Source organism: Chenopodium quinoa, unplaced genomic scaffold (genome assembly GCF_001683475.1).
Source record: "Chenopodium quinoa cultivar QQ74 unplaced genomic scaffold, ASM168347v1, whole genome shotgun sequence".
NCBI lineage: Eukaryota > Viridiplantae > Streptophyta > Magnoliopsida > Caryophyllales > Amaranthaceae > Chenopodium > Chenopodium quinoa.
The window spans coordinates 1,911,611-1,937,053 of NW_018743285.1; the positions used below are offsets into that span (position 1 = coordinate 1,911,611).

The window sequence follows — 25,443 nt, forward strand, 5'->3', positions numbered from 1 at the left end:
TCTGCTGTGGTGTCTTCCTGACAGTATGATGCCGACCTATACCCTCATCTGCACAGAACTGATTAAACTCGTCTTTGCAAAACTCTAGCCCATTGTCCGTTCGTAGCTTCTTGATCTTCCTTCCTTGTCGATTTTCCACCAAAGCTTTCCATTGCTTGAAAACTTTGAAGGCCTCATCCTTTGACTTAAGCAACCTAAGCCATGTGTATCGGGACTTGTCATCAACAAATGACACAAAATAGTGATAACCTCCCATACCTTCAACTCTAGATGGACCCCAGCAATCTGAATGGATGTAATCGAGCACTGCATCAGTAATGTGAGCACCCTTGCTGAACTTTGACCTGTGTTTCTTACCAAACACACAATGCTCACAAAATTCAAGGTTGGCAACCTTGACCCCGGATAGAAGACCCCTCTTGGACAATAGCTGCATCCCCTTCTCCCCCATATGACCAAGCCTCATGTGCCAAATCTTAGTCATCTCCTGGTGAGATACAGATGCGCAAACCGCAGAACTAGGCAGTGTAACACCCTCAAAAACATAGAGGGTGTTCCTTTTGATACCCTTAAGTACCAACTCAGAACCTCTGAAAATACACAACTCCCCATCTGAAAACACACCATTGTACCCCAATTCATCCAGGGTACCCAATGAAATCAGATTCTTTCCTAAAGCAGGAACATGCCGTACATTAGTCAAAGTTAACCTCCGCCCATCAACAGTCCTCAACCTCATGGAACCAATACCTGTGACCTTACATGGAGCATTGTTACCGACTATAACCATACCCCCATTGCGAGGTTCATATGTATCAAACCAATCTCGACGTGGACACATATGGAACGAACACCCCGAATCTAGAACCCAGTTATCAGATAAATCATCAGACCTAGCAGAACTGACTAATGCTAAATCTTCCTCTGAATTATAGCTCTCATTCGGTTTCTCTTCAACTACAGCAGCCTGGGACTTGTTTTTCCTCACCGGACAATTATTCCTAAAGTGACCCGGTTCTTTACAGTAATAACATGTTTTAGTAGTAGTTTTACTAGATCCATCCTTGCCGTTTCCAGCACCCGACCCAGCATTGTTCCCCTTGTTAAACCCCTTATTCTTTTTAGACTTTCCGGACTTAACAAATAACCCACTACCATTATCCCCATTATCACTCGTAGCTTTCATTCTGAGTTCCCTAGTATGAAGTGCTGCCTTCACTTCTTCTAAGGTTATAGAATCCTTACCAACAACAAAAGACTCTACAAAATTCTCAAAGCTAGACGGTAGAGATACAAGTAAAATCAACGCAGCATCCTCATCATCAATTTTAACATCTAAATTACGTAAATCAAGCAAAATAGAGTTAAGTTTTTCTAGATGTTCCCGTAAGGAAGTACCTGACTGCATCCGGAGGCTAAACAACCGCTGTTTCAGTAATAATTTGTTGGTCAACGACTTAGTCATATACAATGACTCCAGCTTCAGCCACAATCCAGCCGCCGTTTCCTGATCAGCAACCTCCGTGATGATTTGATCATCAAGACTAAGTAATATGGTAGAGTGTGCCTTCTCTTCCATAACTTCTAACTGCGAGTCAGTCGGTCCGTCTCCTGACTCCGAAGTAGTACTCTTTGGAGCCAACGGACGCCATATCTGCTGTTGTTTTAACAGAGCCTTCATCTTAATTTGCCATAGCCCGAAACTATTTTTCCCGGTAAACTTCTCAATTCTTATTGTTGAATCTCCTGCCATTGTTATCTTCAAGAAACTCTCCAAGGATTGAACCTGAGCTCTGATACCAATTGTTGTGCGACAGCGGAAGCAAAGGTCGAAAACAAACAAGAAAACAATAAAGAAATTCAATGCAAACAATAAGAACAACACCAAGAATTTACGTGGTTCACTATCGATGTGATAGCTACGTCCACGGGCACCGAGATCGAATGATTTCACTATAAACTGCAAAGATTACAAAGATGATTCTTGTATTTCTCAAGAACGGCTTTCACTCTGTCTCTCTTCACCCTAATACTGATATTAGGGAGGTTTTATATTAATCCCTAATTAAAAGATACTTGGGCAAAAAGATAATAAAATAAGATAACCTAAAACCGCAAAATCCGCGTTCCGTATTTTTCCTTCTCCGCCCGGTCAGACCGGGCAAGGTCTGCCCGATCGGGCGCGAGAAGAAAACTCCATACGAATGCTTCAACGTATCCAACCCCCACCGCCCGGTCAGACCGGGCAAGGTCTGCCCGATCGGGCGAAGGCTCGCCCGGTCGGGCGCGAGAGCAGCTTCTTCAACGAATTTGCCAGGCACCTCTTCTTCTTCCGCCCGGTCAGACCGGGCAATGTCCGCCCGATCGGGCGGACAAAGCTACGAAGTACGAGTCACCTAATATACTTATCAACAAAAAGTAGGTTTGTAATTGCGTTCATTTCGCCTAATGATCACTGTCCCACACGGTTTGTTCCCCCACATAGTTTTTGTGATTGTGAAGAATATCTCTTTTGATTTTTTTTTTCCAATAAAATTATTTCTATATTTTTTTTCAATGGTTTTATTAATTACTAATAATTAAAGGGAGATTTTTCTTTATCTAATAAGTCAAAAGAGATTTTTTTTTTTTTTTTTGAAACAAAAGGTAATAATTCAAAAGGGATTTTTATTTAATAAATCAAAAGGAATTTTATATAGAAATAATTTTTATATAGGAATGAAATCAAAATGTTTTTTTTCTTCTTGTTACATTGAATATTATCTAGAGATATCTGAAAAGATAGATAAAGGTATTGTAAAGATATTATCTTATAAAATACAACAAGTATACCTTAAACATATGATTATATATAAATTCTTTTATGGACAACAAGTTTTCTTATTTTATACTTTTAGATAGATTAGGACACGATCTTGTAAAAAGACGTTCCTAATCTAGTCCATGTATTTTACTTTATTAAAAAAAAAATGAAGGATAATATTTTTGTGTATCTTCTCTATCACTTTTTTATTTTTATATAATGATGAATATTTCAAAGTTGCAAAAAATATGAAACGGAGATAGTACTAATTCTCTATTACTTTTTTATTTTATTTTTATATAATAATGTACTAAGTATAATAATAATCGATGTCTTAAATAATATTAAAAGCATGAGCCAAAAGCTAGTTCACGAGAGTGGAACATTTGGCGTACTAAGCGATTTCTATGGCAAATTAATGAATACAAATAAATATTTGAAATAATATTTTTTAAAAACTTACATATATATAAAATAAAATGTATTATAAACTTATATGGGGTAAGTAGTCAAAGGCCAAAAGAAAAAAAAAATTAAAGAGTATATGAACTTACTAAATTAGCCTTTGCTTGGATGAAAAAAACTCTGCTTTTTATTGGTTTAGTTCAAAGTGTTGTTTTTGTTATTCAAGGTACATTTTGGTGGGGGCATATAAGGAGAGAAAACGAAAGCTAAATTAAGAAAATAGAAATAGAGACAGTAATTATAAGGATAAGAGAAAAAAGAGGGAATCAAAAGAGAGAGAAAAAATAGTAAAGAAATAAATAATAAAGGTGTTGGAATGTTTCATCATAAATAAACCATCTTTGTTTAGTCATTAGCCACATAATATATTAGTAATAAGTATGCGATGTATTAATTTTAGAATATATATTTTAGTTTGTTAAAACATTTTGTTTTTTTTTTTTTTTTTTTTGAGGAATATTATGTTAAAACATTGTGTCCTCATAATAATAGAAATATGGGTAACTTTATTTTATTAAAAAAATAATAATAATAATTTTATTAATTTTCTTTGAATTATTGTACTTATCATGATAGCAATTTTGTCCAACTCTTATGGATTTGATAACTAGAGTAAAAGTTCAAGTTGATGATGATTAAACATCTAATGTATAGTTTTGTCCTCAAATAAGAATAAGATTAAAAGAAGCATAAAGGATTAATTAGTGTGTAAAGAAAGTAGATCACTCATGATAAGATTTCACCAACTAAAAGCATCATAATGGTAATGCTTTTGTTAAGACTAAATAGTTAGTGATCATAATTCAAGATTCACGAGCTAAGCAAACAAAGAACTATCAATTCATGAGCTAAACAAAGCTCATTAGTCTACAAACAAGTAATTTGTCTTAGCTTGTTCTTTTTTGTTCTCCTATAGTCCATAAAGTTGTTCATTTTTTCGGTTTAAGTTTATAATCCTTACTATTTTGTTTTGCACTTGAGGTTATAATTGTCCTACAATAATCTTAATTTTAAGAAATGCATTTTAAAACCTCAATGGTTTAGTATGAGTAATAACAAATAATTTTTTTAAAAAATTTCAAACGTGAAACTTCTATAAATGAAGGGGTATTCAAATCTAGATTATAACCCTATAAAAAATAATTGCGTTTGTACAAATACAAATTTTAAAGGGATTTAAAAGCGAAAATTATCGAGGATTATAAAACACCAATTCAATCTTGGTCAAAATCAATCATAGATAAACACTTGTTAATTGTAATCTATTCAATAGTCTGAATTGCGAAACAAATTCTTGTATGATGTGACATGCCAATTAAGTCATTAATTTAAAAATTCGAAAACCCTAGAAGAAAGGAAGAGAGGATGAGAGAAGAGGAGAGGAGAGAATTGACTTCGTAATAATGAGGTTATTTTTTTTTGTACCACCCGCTTCACTCTTTGGACAAATTCGGATTCGAGGATCAATTCTGGATGGTTAGGTTCCAATCCCATCCTAATTGTTGTTGCGGGAGATCGAACGCGTAGTCCTCCCTATCAAGTTGTAATCCCAATCACCACTACACCAACAACCAATTGGTAATAATGAGGTTATTTAACCGTACTTAAACAAAGGTTTTATTTTAATTTTTTTCTTTTTATGTCTTTGTTTTTGTTACTTTTTTAACAGGTACTTAAATGAAGTTATAAAATCGATCTATAATACTCCGTATAAAGATGTTCCTAATTTCCACCAATATTGCCAGCTTGTCATAATCTCCTTTGGCCTGGCCTTTTCACATATGAATATTGAAGTATTTTTTAGTTTGCCAAATATTTTTTTTATTTTGGAAATATTTGTCACACATAAATCTAATTTTCTGGTCTTGAATGTAGCCTTCATTCCGGTCTCAATTTACAATTTAGCACATGGAAATATGGAATAGAACAAGTTATATAGGACAAATTTTAATAGTGGTCGGCCACTTTTTATTTAATTTTTATTTTTTAATTTTTTTCTTTTTATGTGGAAGAAAAGGTTGAGGACTAATGTTTAAGAAAAGAGGTTGATATTAGCATAGCTTGGCCCGAAATGGGTCGAACTTTTTTTTTTTTTTTTTTTTTTTCGGGCAAAGCCTGACCCAGCCCGTGATCACCTCTAAATTTTATAATATTTCCAATGTTTCGAGTAGTGTCCTTTAAAATTACATAAGCTTTTCTTTTTTTTGAATAAACTTAAGCATAAATTTATGAGCAATGATTGTCATATAATTATACTCCATACTAGGTTAGTCTCGTGCGTTACACAATTTTTTTTATAACTAATTCGCATATTTGACATAGCTCCCCCTCCACCGCTTCAAACTTGACGCGAATAGTGATTTTCGATATCTTTACATCTTTCTTAGTAGAGACCTTCGCAATCCGCGCTAATGTTTTGACCGTAAAGTTGATGACAAACCCTAAATCCATATGAATTAAAATCACCTCCCCAATTATTATCAGAACCTAAAAATAAAGTTCTCATCCATAGATGAGAATCAAAATCCCAAAAAGTTGGTAAAAACCCAAAAAAAATTTGGGACGGACTCTCACAAATGGAGAGAAACAAACAAAGCAAAACAAACAAAAAGCAAACCAAACAAAAAACTGAATTAAATTAAAGGAAAAGGGTCGGAAATAGTCTAATTTATTCTTAGACTATTTTCGGCCTAAATAGCCAAGAAAACTAAAACCCTAGAGAAGAAAGGATGGAGGAGGGAGAAGAGAGAAAAGGACACGGCTACAAATGTTTAGCATTGCACGAATTAAATAGCTACTGTTTGCTTAAAATAGTGAAGTTATTATTCTTTATTTGAAGAATGTGTAGTCCTATCTCATTGAATTTTTTTTTTTGAAAGAAACAATTAATTAGTCTTGGAACTTAGGAGGAGAAAAATAGGGTAAAAAAGAATGATGTCAAAAATAATTTAGATGGATATTTTTTCTATAAGAAATTGACGTGTGTCTATTAATGATGTCATCATGGCCTGTTTTAGTAATAGTTAATAAATACTATATTTTTTTAATTTTTTGGTAAGGAGAAGGACCATGACCAAACCTCAACCCTCACGGTTTTTTGATTCGGTATTTGCGGGTCAGACACTATTGAGGGGGGAAGGATAAGGGATCCCCACCCTCAAAGTGCCTCTAATGGGATTGAACCCCCAAATTCAAGGTTGAAAGGTACAATCTTTCCCACTAAACCAATCTTAGCTTGGTATATGAATAATATGATATGATAAATATTGGAAATTACTAGTGTATCATGTATATGATAGATATTATTCAAAAAACAAAAAAAAAAAGTATATGATATGATAAATTTGTACTTGAACACTTCTAGTGATGTGGCAGTGGGGATAAGGCATTGGACCATCACATATTAAGAAAAATATCAATTACTCATAATTATAATGAATGTAGTTAAGAATTTGGATACTATTAGATATAGGCAAAAACTAACAGACGTCTCGAGAGCGTTGGATAAGATAACTAAAAGTAGAAATATTAGATTAAAATGAACATTAATTACACTGATTGACGCGTAATTTTGACATGCATTCGCAAATTAACACTATTTTAGAAAATATTCTAAATGCTTATCTAATGCTCGAGGGCGTTTATTAGCAAATTAACGCGGATAATAAAAACATCATCTGTACGTCCGTAGTCTGTACCTATTTACACGCTAATTCTTAACAAATTCATCAAACGAAATTTTTCTTAACCTACAAGTATTTCCAGCCTGCCTGCCTATATAAACGTTATAAAAAAAAAAAGCTCAATAGCCAATAAATAAAAATTTGTCTTTGATTATATTTTTGCCTTTACAATTACTCCAGTATACAGTCCTCTAAACTCAACTAATACACTATGGATTACCACCACCACGGTCACCACCATCATGAGAACAAACACGTCGATCCCGAGAAGAAACTGAAGCATCACAACACCCTTGAGCGTATTGGTGAGACGGCTGCCGTTGCTGCTGCTGCTTATGCCTTGGTAAGGGCTTAAGGATGCATTATTGTACAAATTAAAATTTTACCAATTATTATTGGCTTAATTTATTTTTTGGTTGTTACAAATATTGACATGAATCGTTCAATTTACATCTTTTCTAATTAATACTTTTGATTATTTAGATTTACTGTTTTGGAATTTAAGGGCATCTTTTAAAGTGATTATTGTTATGTTTTTGTACATAAATTGACTCAACAAAGACGAAACAAATTAAAAATTTTAATTTCATCAATTATTTATGATGTATATGGGTGAATCTTGGAACTTTGATTTGAAAAGTTATTTCCTTTTCCCAAGTATATGCTAATTTAAAATCCTCCTTTGATTCCTAGTCTGAGATAATTGAAATAGTTATACACTTTTATTGTGTATAATATAATTTGACGTAGGTAGTTTTGCTTAGGTTTTATGTATGGTTATGAGATTATTCTAAGAAGTAATATAGTAGACTTAGTCACCTAATTTAATTACTCCCTCCGTCCCATAATACATGAGATGTTGGACTTTTTTCCACTATTCATGCATTAGGTTTGACCACAATTTTTTACTAACATAATAAAAATATATTTTATCATAAAATATGTTGTTAGATGGATTTTAATATAAAGTTTCATAATATAATTTTAAAAATAATTTTCATTAATATTTAATTATATAAAATAAAGTCAAACTAGCGTATTGACATGTGTGCAATGTTTGACTGTGTCATGTATTATGGGACAGAGGGAATACATATCAATTAATCTTTCAAAAAGTTGATTCTCGTGTAATTTGTAATGATTATGCCTATGTATCAATGTACGATTTCAAAATAGTGTAAAAATCAGAGTGCAATAGCTAAACATATCGAAAAAGAATCGATTTTTAAGTAAAGTACTTAATTTGGTTGTATAACGAATCTTTGTTTTCGTGCTATACAGTATGAGAGACATGAGGAAAAGAAAGACCCAGAGCATGCTCACCAACACAGAGTGAATGAAGAGATTGCAGCCGCGGTTGCGGTTGGTGCTGCTGGTTTCGCTATGTACGAGCACCAAAAAAAGAATGAAGCCAAACATGAGCTACATTCTTCACATTCCCACCACCATGGTCATCAACATGGTCATCACCACCATGGAAATCATAATGGTCATCACCACCATGGTCATCATCATGGTCACCATTACCATTTTTAATTTGTCCATTATTTTGGGCTTTTGCTCTATTTAATTTTCCCTATAATCACTATATTGGACCTTTATGTGATGTAAGGGTGACTAGTGTTTGGTCTCTTTAATTTGTGTAGGGTTACAAACTTACTACTATTGAGTCTGAGTCAAATCAAGTCGAGTTTAAGCTTGATCAAGCTATATTTGATAAGGTGGACAAATGAAATAAACTAAAGTTATGTTTAAACTGCAAAGATTTTTTCCAAGTTTGAGTGAGATTTAAACAAGTTGCTTATTGAAGTTCTAATGCAATAAAAAGAATTGGTTGACTGGATGATCAATTGACTCCTTCATTTTCATCAAGGATATCTCGTTAGTTTTTATGTAATTTCAATTAAGCTTTTAGTTAGTTTTTTTTTTTTTTTTTTTTTTTTTTTTTTTTTTTTTTTTTTTTTTTTTTGGTGTTCCACCCGATTCACCCTTTTGGACTAATCCGGAGTCGAGGATAAGTTCTGGGTAGTTAGGTTCCAGTCTCCTCCCAATTGTTGTTGCGGGGGATTGAATACGTAGTCTTCCCTACCAAGTGTAATCCCAATCACCACTACACCAACAACCAATTGGTTAAGCTTTTAGTTTGTGTGTTATTAGGAATTTAGGAAAACAAGTTCCTATAGTATTACTCCGATATATTAGAATCGATGTTGCTAATATATAAATAGCTTAAAATAATAATGAGAATCAATGTTATTAAATCTTTTCCCTAAACTTAATTGGTATGAAGATTAGAAGTTCATTTTGTTAGTTAACCTGGGAATCTGGGATACTGGATCATCCATGAAGACACTACAGTTGGGATCTACTACAATTAAGTTATTGTTCATCTTGTTCTATTTGGCTACAATAGTTAATTTAATTTTTTGATCGTATGACTTTTACTCATTTACTAGAATTTTTTTTTTTTTTTTTTTTTTTTTTTTTTTGGGATTCAAATGAGGCCAAGCCAAGAGAAAGAAAACAAGCAAACTACTACAACTACAAACAGAAAAAACACAACTACAGAGGTACTAGGCGTGGGAATGCCACACCCCTAACATCCTCCTCCAAAATATTACTAAGGCCTAAAGGAATAAAATTAAGAATACCTAAATCGGTGTCTTGAGTGACTCTGCGGTTGGCCAACCAATTCGCCGTGCGATTTCCTTCACGAAATATGTGAGCTACTTTGATATCCCAAGTGTCATTCTTCAGCATATTAATGCATTGAGTGATCTCATGTACACTCTCACCCTTAGGAGCTGTCCCCTGCCTCAGAATTTGTACACAAGCCAAATTGTCAAGTTGTACTTCCAAGCATTCAATTTGTAGATTTCTTGCCAATTCTATCCCACGAGTGAGGGCTAATACTTCTGCTCTAAACACTGAACACCTCCCAAAATTTGCAGAGAAACCCGAGATGAAATTGCCTTCATAATCTCTTATTATAGCTCCACCCCTGCTGGACCCGGACTTCCTTTTGCTGCACCATCACAATTGAGGACATACCATCCATAATTAGGGGGCTGCTAGGAAATATATCGTTGATGCTTAATAGCCTTCGAGTTCTTATCATCATGTTTGTTCATGCTTCGAAACGCTTCATCTACTTTGATTCGAATAAATGCTCCTATGTCAACTGGTATTTCCTCACTTCTATTGAAGACATAGCAATTTCTCCAATTTCTATTGGCTGCTCGGCAATCTCGCAGAATATGGAGGGTACTCTTTTCATTGTGACCACATATAAAGCACTTAGGATCATCAACTAGTTGCCTCTTAAACCGATTCAGATTTCCAAGTATTCTATCATGGCATGCTAGCCATATAAAAGAACGGATACGTTATTGAACCGGAGCTTTCCACACTAAGTTCCAACAGTCTTCATCTAGAAAATCAGTTTCATGCCTCATGATAGTAAGAGCCGATTTAATGGTGAATTTACCTTTAGAATCGCTCTTCCAATAAATTAAATCCCCCACCGTTGGGTGAAGCTGAACCTCGTGATGTTGAATTAATTTGAGAGTATCTGCATCCAAGAAAGGCGCAAAAACATTCCATCGCCATCCATGATTTTCTACCCACATCTCTTCCACAGTTGCCCCAGCCAACTCTAAAGGGACGGGCTCAATAGCCAGATCACTAAGCGGCTTATCAGTGGCCCATAGGTGATTCCAAAAGAGAGTTTGCGCACCATTCCCTATGGCAGTCCGTAAACCTTTGTTCAGCCATTTGCAATACTTGGCACTAAGAATACGCGACCAAAGGGCATTTGGTTCGGTCAAAATACGCCAGCCGATCTTGGTGAGAAATGCTGCATTTGCTTGTTTAGCCGATACAATACCCACTCCACCTAGCACTTTAGGTCGCTGCAACATCTCCCAAGAAAGGAGATGAATTTTCTTTTTGTCTTCGTTACCTCCCCAAATAAACCTTCTAGTTTTCTTGTCAATATCCTCATAAATAGTACGAGGAATTTTTGCCGATTGCATCGAATAGAAAGACATTGTTGAGAGCATAGACTTGGCTAAAGTGATGTGACCAGCCAAAGACAAGTACTTAGACTTCCAACCACTAAGTCGACGATCAATTTTTTCACATAGATGACTGTAAGTTTCTCTTGTGACCCTACTCGAGAGAGTAGGCATCCCAAGATACATGCCCATATCATCAGTAACTTCCATCCCCAAAGCCGCTCCAATTTCTGCTTGGTCCGATTGTGAGACATTCTTCGAGAAGTACACCATAGACCTATGCAGAGACACTTTTTGACCCGAGGCAGTACAAAATCAGGAAAGGCAAGAATGAATAAGCTCTGCTTGACTGACACTTGCTTCCGCAAACAAGACTATATCACCTGCAAAGAATAAATTTAAAAGGGTAGGAGCATCACAACTTGCACAAATGGGCTTCCAATGACCATGAGCAATAGCTTCTTCAATGACTTGGTAGAAACGCTCCATTCACATGACAAAAAGATAGGGAGAAAGTGGATCCCTTGTCATATTCCCCTACTTGGTTTGATTTTTGAAATGGTTCACCATTCCATAAGACACGAAGGGAAGCGGTGTTGATACACTCCATAATAATATCAATCATCGTAATGGGCAGGTTCATTTGAACAAGTGTATCTCTAATGAAATTTTACCGAAGCCCACTACTAGAAATAGGCCGATTTCCGACGGACTGTTTCCGACGGACAAGAATTTCTGTTGGAAAAGTCAGAAATTTCGATGGATTTTTATTCTGTTGGAAATTCGTCGGAAACTTCCGACGAAATATAAGTCCGTCGGAATATATGGGCTTTTTGACGGAATATTAGGTCGGAACATTCAATTTCCGATGGAAATAAAATCCGTCGGAAGTTTCTGATGAAAAATTCCATCGGAACATTAAATTTCCATCGGAAAAGTAAATTTCTCTTTCATTTCTCTTTTCTCTCTCCTCTCTTCCGCCTCTCTTCTCTTTCTCTCTCCTCTCCTCTTTCCTATTCTCTTCCTCTCCTCCTTCATTCTCTTCCTCTCTGATCTCCTCTCCTCCTTCATTCTCTTCCTCTCTGATCTCCTCTTTTCTTCTCTTTCTCTCTCCTGTCCTCTTCTCTCTCGCCTCTCTTGTTCTCTTTCTCTCTCCTCTCCTCTTCTACGACGCACCATCAACAACAACAATCAACATCAACTGCAACAACAACCATCAACAACAACTGCATCAACCGCAACAACGACAACAAAGCCAACAACCACCGTCGCCAGCCACCTGTTTCAAGGTTTTTGTTTTTGTAGATCTTGTAATTTAGGTTTGAGTGTAGATCTAGTGAATTTTGTATGTAATTGTAATGTTAGTTTATAAAATTTATTAGACAATTGTGTATTTATATATTTCTTTTGATTTTCAAAGTTTAATTTTTGGTTTTTTGAATTTTTTTTAATGAAATTCTGATTAATTTGTAGATCTACTGGTTTTGATTTTTTTTGTGTGGTATTTTTTTTTATTATGTTGTGTTAATTTTCGTATGTTTGGGGTTAATTTTCGGTTTTGTGGGATTGATTTTCCTTATTTTTGGGGTTTGGTTTGGGTGGGGTTGTGGTGGTGTCGGTGGTGTTGGGGTGGGCTGCTGTTGGGGTGGTTTCGGTTTGTGGTGGTGTCGGTGGTGTTGTGGTAATAGGGGGTATGTGTGGTGGTGGGTGGTTTGTGTTCCGGGGTTTTTGTGGGTTTTTTTTGTGGGTAGGGGGTGGGCTGGTGGTGGGGGTGGTGGGTCGGAAAAGGTACATTCCAACGGAATTTTCCGTCGGAAGTAAAAAACAGCCCGACAGAATAAATCCATTGGAAATTCCGTTAGAAAACGGTCTTCCGACGGAAATTTTGTTGGAAAAGGTCGAATTCCTACAAAGGGTTTTCCGACAGACTGATTTCGACGGAATTCCGTCGAAAGACCGTTTTCCGGCGGATTTTCCGGTGTTTCCGACGGAAAAAAACCGTCGGAATCAAGATTATTTCTTGTAGTGGCCTATCATAAGCTTTCTCAAAATAGATCTTGATGGCCATATATCCTTTAGCTCCTTGCTTCCTCCTCATAGTGTGTAAGACTTCTTGCATGATGACAGTGGCGGAATTAGGGGGGTGGCTGGGGGTAGCCATGGCCACCCTTGTAAATGATAAACTCTATTAATTGTAAAATAAAAAAATGTAGTGGTAAACTCGGCAAAGTAGGTTTTCTATGAGGTGTAAATAGTGTAGAGCTTTTTTGCTGAGGTGTGTTCGATCCTTGCAAAGAACATTTATATTGCTTTCTTTGGATTTGAACAAAAAATACATCATTTTGTCCTCATGTTCTTATCTTTCTTTTTTATTTTCATTTTTCCTAGCAAAATGCACATGACCTTTTTATTTTTCTCTTTAAAATTCCAACTTTTAAAATATACAGTAAGAAATACAACTGAAATTTATGATTATGGCCCCCTCTATATAAATTTTATGGTTTTGCCACTGCATGATGACGATATTGTCAGTTATTTGTCGACCTAGAACAAAACTCGCTTGAGTGTTAGAGATTAGGTTTGGAAGCACAGGTTTCAAGCGGTTTATGATCACCTTAGTCACAATTTTATATGCTACATTGCATAAACCAATTGGACAAAATTGAGAGGCCGATTCGAGTTGCTTTACTTTCGGCAAAAGAACAATGAAAGTCTTGTTGAAATCAAAAGAATAGGCAGAAGAAAATTATAGACCGTAGGAGCCACTAAGTCCCAATTTTTTTGATAAAAAAGGGCTTGAAATCCGTCTGGACCAGGTGCTTTAAGTGCTCCCATCTCTTTTATGATCATCAATCTCAAACTTAGAATAAGGCTTAGTGAGTATACTCCAATCCTCATTTAAGAGCTTCGGGAAAACATCTTATGCTATATCATCGAAGTCGGGCTCTCCTTCCTCTTTAAACAGAATTTTGAAATACTCCACCACATGACTTTGGATATCACATTTGTCTTGGATCCAAATACCCTCTGAATTTTCTATAGCAAAAATTTTATTCTTCCACCGCCTAACAATTGTGCTCAAATGGAAAAACGTAGTATTTCTATCACCATCTTTGAGCCAATCGATGCGGGATTTTTGATACCACAAAGTCTCCTCCCTATCAAGAATCTCATCAAGTTCCTTTCTTAATTTCCCTTCTAATTTTAACAAGCCTCGATCAATTTTCAAAGCTAGAGATCTCTGATGAATTCCGCCCAATCTAGCAAGCAATGTCCATTTCTATTTAAAGATGTTACCTAAGACGTCTCTGTTGAGCAATTAGGTTTTGATGATTATAAACTAATGATGATTTTCTATCTAACGTGTATGTTAAGTTGTGCATAGAAAGAGCAAGTTATGCTTGGAACAGGATACAAGGAACCTGAGTAATGACATGTATATATGTAAGGAAATTGAGCAATATAGGATAAGCAATAGAGGAACAAGAACAACGATAAGTGTTGTGGTTGATAAGCATGATGATGGCTAAGGAACCATGAAGGTAACTATGTAAACATGTGTTTACATATGTTAGCTTCATAAGGTTCAGTAAGCGTTGAGGGCTGAATTAGGAACTGAAACAGAGGAACTTTAGAGGATCCATGAGGATACAAGTAAAGTTAGAAGAAGAGTTCCAGAAATGGAACTTCCAGAAGTTTCTTAATAGGAACTTCGAAATGGGTTGTAACGACCTGGTTCCGGTGTAATGCTGGGGCAAACCCTAAGATCCAGAATATATCAAGACTACAGGATTCCAGAACAAGAGTTTCAGAGAAGCAACATGAAGACAGAGAAATAGAAGTATATTGCTCTAGGATTCATGTAAGTATGTTGGACATAAAATTCGGTCTGGAATAAGTCTATATAGAACCAAGGTGAACTCCAAACAATCAATGAAATTAGAGTAACTGACTTGTCAGGAACTCGGAGACTGACAGAGTTCAGGAACCTAATAGGAACTTAAGTATGCACGTCGTTAAAAGTCGGTTTTAATGATATATATATTTACCTTATACGTGCATATCTTTTAGGGATTTGGTTTTACTGAATAAAGATATTTATCTTCTAATAAATCCCTTTTGGAAAAAGATAAGATTGTTTAAAAAGTATTTTAAACAAAAAGATAAGTTTTGAATAAAATCTGATTTTATGCTAAGTTTATCTTATTATTATTGACAGTTTTTATTCTTAACAAAAAGATATATTTTCAGAAAACTGATTTTTAGAAAATATCTTTTAAACTTATCTTTTCAGAAAATCTATCTTTTTCAAGATGAAATGAATAATTTGAGTGTACTATAAATATGCTCATATGCATTCATTCAAAGAGGAGGCTGACGAAGTGTAGTGGTCGTTCTTAATGGTTTTATCCTTCACCACGAAGCTAAGTCAGTCCTCCTGGTCAAAGTTCCTATCAGGTTTTTGGTTACAATACGTCTAGTGAGTTCCAGACAGATCTTGAGTGTTCAACATATTAGTTTTATCTCTTTATTCATAGATATGTATTTAGGGATATTCGATGAGATCTTGTAATGGGAAAAAGGGTTTTGAGTGTTTTGTATTTTGGGGTGAGATTGTGAATTCTCTTAAATTCACGCTTGTGTATGAGTTTGAAATCTGGTAAAATTCGAGTGGTAGCTGTGAGTGCACAGTGAGTGAAAGGAACCTGAGAAGTGTCTTGGGTCACCTAGGAAGTTTCCTGGGTAAAGGGAGAAAAAGGGTCCTGAGAAGTGTCTTAGGTCTGGTAGGAAGTGTCCTATCATAGAGTCAAGTGTCCGTGGCGGAACTTGCAAAGCAAAGGTCTGTGTAATAGGTTGTACTAGGAGAGTTGCCTATTATAGTGGAATTTGTTTATAAGTCCCAATAGGGCCGAGGTTTTACTTCCAGTTAGGCACTGGATGGTTTCCTCGTAAAACTTGCTTTGTGCTTTAAGTTCCTTTACGTTTTGTTTTTAATTTCCGCATAAGTTTCGCGATTGGAACCTACTACCATTCACCCCCCCTCTTGTAGTAGTTCATCTAAAATAACAGTCTCGGTTCCAAAAATGCTCATTAGAAAGCTTATTCAAGGCTTGCATTAAGGGTGTGTTAGTTTCCCATTTTTCAGTCATAAAATCAAGAAATTTTTCATGTGACAACCAAGTGGCTTGGAACTTGAAAAGACGGTGGAGAGCTTGTAAAGGAGAAAAACCATTTGGGGAAATAAACAAAGGGCAATGATCAGAGTGAAAAGCCGTGAGATGCTTCATAGCAGCCCTGTCAAAACGCATTGCCTAGTTCTCATTGCATAGTGCCCTGTCCAACCTTCCACTTTGGCGAGTCTCGGGAGTTAGCCCTCTTGCCCAAGTGTGAGCTGCACCCGAATTCCACCTCTAGGAGGTCCATATCTTCGATCCATGAATTGAAAAGGGCTGACCTCCTAGTTGTTTCATAGCACGAGCTGCTTCTTTCAGATGGAAAGCGAGTGTCTTTGAAGTTCCCTGCCATGAGCCATGGCTTATTGTGAGTCACCGCAAATTTGTGGAGTTCTTCCCATAAATCTTTTCTTTGTGAGGGGTTAGGGCTAGCATATACAGTAGAAAAATACCGTGGCATTGCCCCTACTCTCGAAATTTCCATCGTAATGTGTTGTTTATGGTGAAGAATTGGATTAACAGTAATAAGTTCGGGTTTCCAGTACACCCAAATGCCACCACTAAATCCAACAGCATCGACTCTCGTATGACCCGAATACCCCAACATCGAGGCTATTTTTGTTGCTTGTTCACCTCCCACATGAGTTTCAACTAGAGCTAGAACGTAAGGTTAATTTCTACTCCCCGCGCCTTGCACAATCAACACCATACATGTGATAGGTAGTGAACCTGGAGCCAAATTAGGAATACTCTCTTCCATAGAAACAGGTATAGAAGTTAAAGAGGACATATAAGCTTGACTAATGAATTGCAACAAACGTTGAAATTGATTGGGAATCTTCAATGTAGCCACCAATTCAGGAGGATTCGAGATTGGTGGTAGCATAGAGTCTAGTTGCATGTATCAGGGGAGTCATGGTCATAAGGTAGATTTGGTCCAGAATTTGACCCATGCACAAGCTCTTATCTTAATGATATGACATCGTTCATCATTTAGTATTTCTTCTCATCATCTGAAATGTTTTCTTCCTCTTCATCTTCCAGATTGACAATTAGATGGTTTTGAGGTTGCAGACCTTGTCCACCTTGCACCTTATCTTTGAATGATGGACCACCTTGCGGATTATGTGGTGGCTGAAGCGCCCCTTGGGACTGATTAGCTTTGGTGATGTTCTCACCATCAATCTCCGTCATTTCTTCATCCCCATGGTTGTTATTGAAGAATAAATGTGTGATTTTCCTCTTAGGTTTTTTATTAGAACGGATCATTTGATCTGTTTCTTCAGCAGAATGGTGTTTGTCACTCGCGCTTTTTGGGTTTTCCGTATAAGCTTGTTATTTTAATTGTACACATACATGTTTTGACTGAGCTTGTCTGTGACCGGTTCACAAAACACCAAACACTAAAATTGAGTGCGCTAACTATTGGGATCTTAATGTAGTTAAGCTTTTTAACTAAACTGCATGCATAAAAACTATGGTACTATATTACTATATGCCCGGTTAAGGTAAATGAGAAGATTTTATGGTGACCAAAGTCAACTAATTGATATTAATCATCAATGCTTTTTTTTGAACTTTTGAAACAAATTAAATGTATTTAGGCTTGGACTTTAACCATTAGAGATAAGCAAATATATTTAAATTTAGCGCTTTACCGTGGGAGATAGTTAATTATAGCTAAGGTGCAACGGGCCAATAATATTGCCAAAAAGTGCCGTTGTACTCTCTCTAATTTAGAGCTTTAGTTGTTTTTCTTGTTAATTTGCTATTGTCAAAAAAAAAAAAAAAAATTCCAACATAAATCTGACCAAGAAATTTATATATTATAATTTTTTTTTGAAGCATCTGACCAAGAAATTTATATAACAAGCTTTTGCATGGAATTGAATACTTTAACAATGAAAGTTCTAGAAGATCTTGTGATCTGCAAATTCTACATTAATAGCTTTGATCAAATTGTGTGTACTGTGTACACCATTTACTCCTTAAAACTCCCTTTTTTTTTTTTTTTTTTTTGACAGGATAAAACTCTCTTTACACTAAAATATTTTCCATAACATATAATTTTAGTAGCAACACATCATTTATGATTCTTTTGAACAATGTAAGGATGCATACAATATTTTGTTCCTCATTAAATTGCTTGAATTTTGGGACTTCACACAACATACTCCGTGCTTGTTACTTTCCATATATCAGGATTTTCAGCTCCATATTTATAGGTAGATATGGGCCATGCTAAGCCGTGCCTCGTAACCAGTCCATGTGCTTTGGGGTTAGCTAGGTCCGATTCACGGCCCAACATACAAGCTGCGTGTCGTACCATGCCAAAATTTTCAAATCTTGTATTGGCCTATTCCATATGCCATGGTATCAGGCTTTTGTGCCTAAACTATTTAAAGATTTAAGGGTGTTACAATTCGTCGTGTTATGTCAAGTCAAGTTGTACCATGCCTTGTCGTACTTCTCCCAAATAAAGATGGCCCAGGCTTGACCTACGGTAACGTGTCGTACCTATATCATGACTATGTTGTGTTGTCCTTTTTTAGGGTCGGCTTGGTCCAATGCCACTCTAGGATATTAAGATTGCAACCTTGTTCACTTCACTTTATTTTTGCCAAACTGAAATAATTTTTTACTGAATTGAAACTGTTTTTGCTGAACTGAAATTTATTTTACTGAACTAAAATAATTTTTTCTGATTCTCTATCATATTTCTTCTTTAAAGTTATTGATTTTAATTGAATTGAACTTATTTTTACTGAATATGATTTTTTAAAGGTGAACTTAATTTATTTTACTAAATTAAAATTATTTAACTGAACTTGTGGAGTTGAGGGTTGTGAATTTTATAAAAATGTCTAGGTTCAATGAATCTTCCGACTTTATAAATTGCTGCAAAATATCTAAGATTTTTTATGCTATGCAAAAAATCAAAAGATTAAATTGAATGGATGGCCCAAGTAATTTGCATATTAAGATTGGACAAATATTCAAAGAGTGGCCCTATGGTGTAGTAGTTTAACATGATTACTATACGTAGCATAAACTTGAGTTTCACATTACAATTTGTGTAAAATTTGAGTCTAACTTTCTTCTAATCCTAGCAATTCTTTCTAATAGAATTCCCTCTTGCATGTTTTTTCTTTTTCCCTTTTTATCGTTTTGTTGTTTTTATAATAAAAAAGAATAGCTACTACCTCCGCATTATGCGCAATAATTAAAAAATTTATATCTCACAAAAATTACCCAATTGTTACACATAATGTGAAACGAAGGCAGTATATCAATATAAAATTCAAAAATCTACAAATTTTATTTAGATTTAGGTTTATTTCAGAGTATTATGGATACAATTAGTTATTGGTGTACCTAGTTATGAAGGGTTTGACAAACCTCAATTGCTTAAACTAATAATTTTTACCAGGTTATGAAGGGTTTGTACCTGGTTATAATATTTACGCATATAAACATAAAGTTATATACGTTTAAAAATGCGTCTCAAAAACCGTGCGTGAAAAGTTAAATAAGGTAAAAAAATAAAATATTATATATATATGTCTATATATATATATGTATAAGCTGAATAATTATTTTATCACATAAGAAAAGAAACATTGAGACCTTATCAGTTAACACTCTAATAATAACCAATCCATATAGTGTATTTTGTATTAAAAAAAACATCAATCCTTAAGCAAACAACACCATATTTTCTTTTTTGATAAAAGTAGTAACAATATGATGCAATCCCAAATAAAACTAATTACATATATGTACACAAACAGCACACACTGAGGAGATGATCACTTATTTTCCATACATATTAATTACACAATCAAGTACGTACACATGAACTCTCAAGCCGTAACGTAGGAAAAGCAAGTAGAGCATCGTATAGAAAAATACGGTATAGTAACGGCCTTAGAAGAGGTGGTGCTTTCCATCATGTTCTTTCCTCTCTTCCTTGGCTTCCTTCTTCTCATGATGCTCATGGAAGGCATAGCCACCGGTCCCTACAGCCGCGGCAGCAGCGATTTCTTCCTCTAGTTTGTGCTTGTGTGCATGCTCTGGATCTTTCTTTGCCTTGTGCTTCTCATGCTATATACAACATTACGATTCCACAAGAATTAATTAGTTGACTAATAATCTAGGTTATATAGTACAGAAAAAGTGTTTAAGTATTATATTATGACACTATAAATCAAAAAAATTATGCTAGTATTGATGAGTGAAGAAATTAAATCATAACAGAGCATTAATTTATTTACATGATTTTCACTTATCAGCTGTTTTTAACTTAATCTTATTTTGATTGTAAATTAAAGTTGAGTAGCTCTTACTTCTCTTAAACTCAAATTTTATCAGATTTTATCTATATATATATTCCAAAACAAGTAAAAATAGAGTAAAAGAAATCGCCTTAATAACCAATAATTAATCTCACACACAAGAAGGCTAATTAATAACCTTGTTGTGTGTGAGATTGATAAAACTCCAAATCGCGATATTTAACCTAGACCCTCCTATATGACTATGACACCGCAACTAGTAAATTAAGACTACACTTAGAAATATAATAGCTAGACATTGATACATAGGTAATCAAAGTAAGGTGGCTTACAAGAGCAAAAGCACCAGCCGCGACCGTACCAAGCTCACCCAAGTGTTCTTTGTGCTTGTGCGACTTTTCTTCTTTCTCATAGTCTACGGGCTTGTTTTCATCACCATCCTTGTGGTGGTTAAAGAGGCTGTGGTGGTGTTTCTCCTCCGACATGATTATATTTTTTAATTTGGTATATTGTGAAAAACTACAAGTTTTTTGTTTTTCTAATTCTATGTAACACTAACACTTTATGTTTTGTTATGAGATTATGTTAATACCTCTATATATAATGAAATGTTTTCTATGATGGTTCCGTATTCGACATAAAATTCAAATTTTTGTTATCCTTTTTAGAATGGTGGGTCATGATATATATACGAAGTATATAATTTAATAGTTACATTATTTTAGATTTTTGTAAGAATGGATCTACAAGAAATTTTCATGTGATTTGGGTGCACATTTCACATAAAAAATAGTTAACCCTATTCATTTTGTTGTTGAATGAAGTTGATGAAAGCAAGGGTAAAAATGAAAAAGTTTAGGTGAATCTAGTAAAGTTAATAAAGGAAATTTCACTTGTTGAAACTCTTAGTCAGTAAATAATACTTCCTCCATATTTATTTACTTGCAACATAACTTTTAGACACACAATATTAGTAGGTGATTAGCTAGTGAAGGTAAATGAATGATTTTGACAAAATAATTTTAACACCGAAAATAGAGAAGAGCTAGGTACCATGTGTAAAAACTAGATTAATTGATTTTTCCGTTTTCATTGTATAATCATGATCTCAAAGTGCATGTCACAAGGCTGTGTAGCATGTAAATAAAAACAGAAGAAGTAATATAGATAAGTAGTTTATGTTTTCTGTGATTTAATTCTAGACAATTCTAGTATGAAATTGGGTTTGTTTCAAGGAGAGTTCTAGGAAGGCCAGGGAGGAGATTAGTGGTGTTATACGTAGTAGTACGGAGTAATAACTAATAAAAATGTGTAACTAGAAGCACGCCCAATTTGATTCTGATAAAAATTAACAATACATAATGACTAATTATACAACATATCATATGATAAGAATCAAAAATTTTTAAACAATAGTTGGAGTATGTGTGCCTATAATTAAAACTATATTTAATCGAAGGAAAAAAAAATTAAGACTTGACAATATATTGGATTAGGATATATACAGATTAACAATCATACATATTTTAATCAAACAACTAGTGTGAGGCACGGGCGATGTCCCAAGTTGCAAGTTTGTACTTCTTTTATTTGATAATTATGTTCGACTGTTTGTATAGTTAGTGTGTGGTTCGGGCATTGTCTCGAGTATTACTGTTTTTTTACCTCATATGTATTTATTTTCTAATCTTGTGAAAAAAATAAATTATATAAGTATATAACCTCTAATTTACTTCATAAATGAAAGAAATATATAATGTTAATTATGTGAAATTTAAAACATTAGTCAAAGTTGGTTGAGATGGTAAATGTATGACCTTTATGTACTGGAGGTTACGGATTTGAATCTAAATCATATACTTTGTTAAATGAAGAGTGCCACGTGGTATATACTTTGAAGAATACTTTGTTAAATGAAGAGTGCCACGTGGTATATACTTTGAAGAGTGCCACGTGGCACCGTAATAAAAGTTCAGGTTATATTAGGCGAAATAAATGCATCCTAAAATAATAAACATGGCAACTAAATAAACTCCCAATCTTAAGTTTTCTCAAATTCAACAAGGTATTGGAGCCTAAGGGTGAGTTTAATTTATCCCTAGACTCAGACCTAGACTCCAAACTCTGTCACATCAGTTTTTCACTAACTTTTAAATGTTTTTTTTTATTATTCAGATTCATACAAGAGTTTTTCTAAATTCACACATTATTCCAAGACTTACTCTAGACTAATTTATCATCTCAAAAAATATATTCAAGTCGAAATATTGATTTGGATCCATGATTTTTTTTTTTCTTTTTTTTGGAGGAAATTTTTTGTTTATATATTTTGATAGAGGTTATTTTTTTTGGCACTAAATATATACATATATCATATGTATATATACAAATTGATCAGGATTTAGCCGTTAATTTTTAGCCGTTGCAATATAGCAATTGGAGCACATTCAAATAACATGCAAGTAGCCGTTGGGAATCTTTGGATTGAATTGCCATTAACTTTGTTAGGTGAGGTGGCAAGTGTTCATTGGCTCATGACCAAATGTTGCAGCATTTATATCCCATACAAAGTCTAAAGATGAGTTTTGATATTCCAAACTCACTCCAGACCAAGACTAACATAAGTCTTTTATTATATTAACGCATGAGTTTGGAGTGAGACTATCTCCAGACTCTACTCCAACCCCCCAATAAACTTACCCTAAAGCTTTGATGAATAAGTTATTATTGCTCAAGTGCACCAATTTTCTCCAATTTGAACAAGTTCACACATGAGATGAAAACCTTACATCAACACGTGTCCATATCTTTTTAGTATACACTTGTCACAGTTATTCAAATTAAAAGCAACTATGATCAACCCGTCTTAAGGCAACAGTTCACTTTCGTTCACTTTAATTCAAAATCTCATAACATAATATTTCAAAAGATTTTTTTTGTCAAAAGTTATCTAATAAAACCCAGATTTTGTGAGAAATTACCTATTAAAAAAAATATTGTAATAAATTACCTAATAAAGGTAAAATGTTGTAAAAACTACCTTAGAAAAGGTAAAATGTTGTAAAAACTACCTTAGAAAAGGTAAAATGTTGTAAAATACTACCTATACCGGATTTCCACCATTGACCGACCTCAAAACACTCTCGAAACCACCGCTTTCATTCCCAAAACTAACACAACTAGCTTGAAATCACCTCCACCACACCTAAACCACCTTTCAACCCCAAAACCACCACCTTTAACCCCAAAATTCACCATCCCGAAGCACTAATCTACCCTCATCACCAACTCGGAATATCTTCCAACCACCCCGAAAATAACCTTATTACCACCTTGAAAACCAACCCTCACGGTGATTTCGGGGGTACGGTGTTTTAAGGTGGATTAACGTCGTAAAATTAAGTCAACGGTGGAAATTCGGTCAAAGATAGTATTTTACAATATTTTACTTTTTATTAGGTAGTTTCTTACAACATTTTCTTTATTCGATAGTTTATTACAAAATTTCGTTTTTATTAGGTAGTTTTTCACAAAAATTCTATTCCAAATAAGTTTAATATCAAATCAGATAAAACCCATAAAAAAATCAGTTTCACGCCGGACAAAACATCCACCTATCATGATCCACCGACGAAAATGAGGGCAAATAAGATAAAAATGTGGACATTGAGGGGGCAGTAGTGTATGGTTTCGTAGGATGTACAAGGGGCCGATGAGATGATATAATCGTGGAGTGGTTATCTTTTTCTAATTTGCTGTTGAAATGCAATAATATTTCTTGGACACTTGGCCCAACTAATGAAAGTCATCAACATCACTAATTAAGTTGCTATCAATAAAGGATATCATTCAATACTTGTTATAATTTTGGTCGGTTTAATTGGCACCTTTTGTTTGAAACCATTTGTTTGTGATTTTTTGTTAGTTGAGAGAATTTTGGTACTTGTATCTATCACTTTAAAATATCATCTTACTTGTTTTATTAATCACATGTACTATGCTTTAGAATTGTTTTGAATGCTTGATTAGCCCTTAAATTATTGCATATTTATAGAATAGTTAGCTCATCTGCAATAATTACAAGATTTTTATTAAAACAATTAATGCCATAATTAAACAATTATTTACTACACACTGTCAGAGAAATTAGTGATGAGTCCTTCTAAGAAGTAAAAGTACAATAATTTCTTATTTTTCACTTGAAAAATTAATCAATTGTTCAGGTAAGAGTTCATGAATAAACTCTTAACATATAAAAAATAGTCTAGTATAGGGAAAGCTAATACTTGTAATGAATAATGCATCGTCATAAGTTAAAGCATAGCAACAAAAAGAATGAGGAAGAACATTTATTTAATATGAGAAATGATTTTTGTGATTAGATTTCATGTGAAGGCCTTTCTTAGGCTTGGTTGTGAATTTTTAATTTAATGAAATTAAAAATTAGGTGATTTATATGGCTACTTGACTAGACAAACTAATAATAATTAAGTCCAAAGAACTCCAACTATTTACGCAAGAGTGTTCCATAAAAATACTTCTTCAGCAATTTGCTTAATTTACGCTTGTCAATTCGTTATTTCATCAGTTTATCAGTAATATCTTTTACTATCAATGTGTGAAAATTATTAACATTTGGTAGTATGAAAGTATAAATCCTAACGAATTCATCAAGCTGACTTTATTTTTCTTAGGTATAAATCATCTAAACTAGTCAAAGTAAATTATATAAATAGTGTAAATGTTACATTGTTGTAATTTAAAAAAAAATAGAGAGGTAGTATATAATAATACAAAAGGTTTACTTAGTATAGAACATCTAATCCAAATTAAATTAGAAGGATAATTACAATTTGATGACCAAATAGAATTTTTTATTGCCCAACAAAAACTTGAGAACGTCGTCTATGCATGCGAAGTTGCATGGCACCTTCTCCAAAATGATCATATACGTACGTCGTATAAATTCAACGCGTTAAGTGTAATTAAGCTTGCGAAATTGTTGAA

The 25,443-nt window shown here is 34.3% G+C and overlaps 2 protein-coding genes across 2 annotated transcripts; one reads left to right on the forward strand and one right to left on the reverse strand.

Annotated features, from left to right (window-relative positions):
- The first annotated feature begins 6,913 nt into the window (after positions 1-6,913).
- On the forward strand, positions 6,914-8,760 carry LOC110735691 (abscisic stress-ripening protein 2-like). The gene is made up of 2 exons (XM_021915878.1): positions 6,914-7,294; positions 8,233-8,760. The coding sequence occupies exons 1-2, from the start codon at positions 7,163-7,165 to the stop codon at positions 8,485-8,487; spliced, it is 387 nt and encodes a 128-aa protein (XP_021771570.1). The 5' UTR covers positions 6,914-7,162; the 3' UTR covers positions 8,488-8,760.
- An 11,009-nt stretch (positions 8,761-19,769) lies between these two features.
- LOC110735692 (abscisic stress-ripening protein 1-like) lies at positions 19,770-21,021 on the reverse strand. The gene is made up of 2 exons (XM_021915879.1): positions 20,769-21,021; positions 19,770-20,245 (listed from the first exon to the last, which is right to left on the reverse strand). The coding sequence occupies exons 1-2, from the start codon at positions 20,919-20,921 to the stop codon at positions 20,069-20,071; spliced, it is 330 nt and encodes a 109-aa protein (XP_021771571.1). The 5' UTR covers positions 20,922-21,021; the 3' UTR covers positions 19,770-20,068.
- Positions 21,022-25,443: the final 4,422 nt, after the last annotated feature.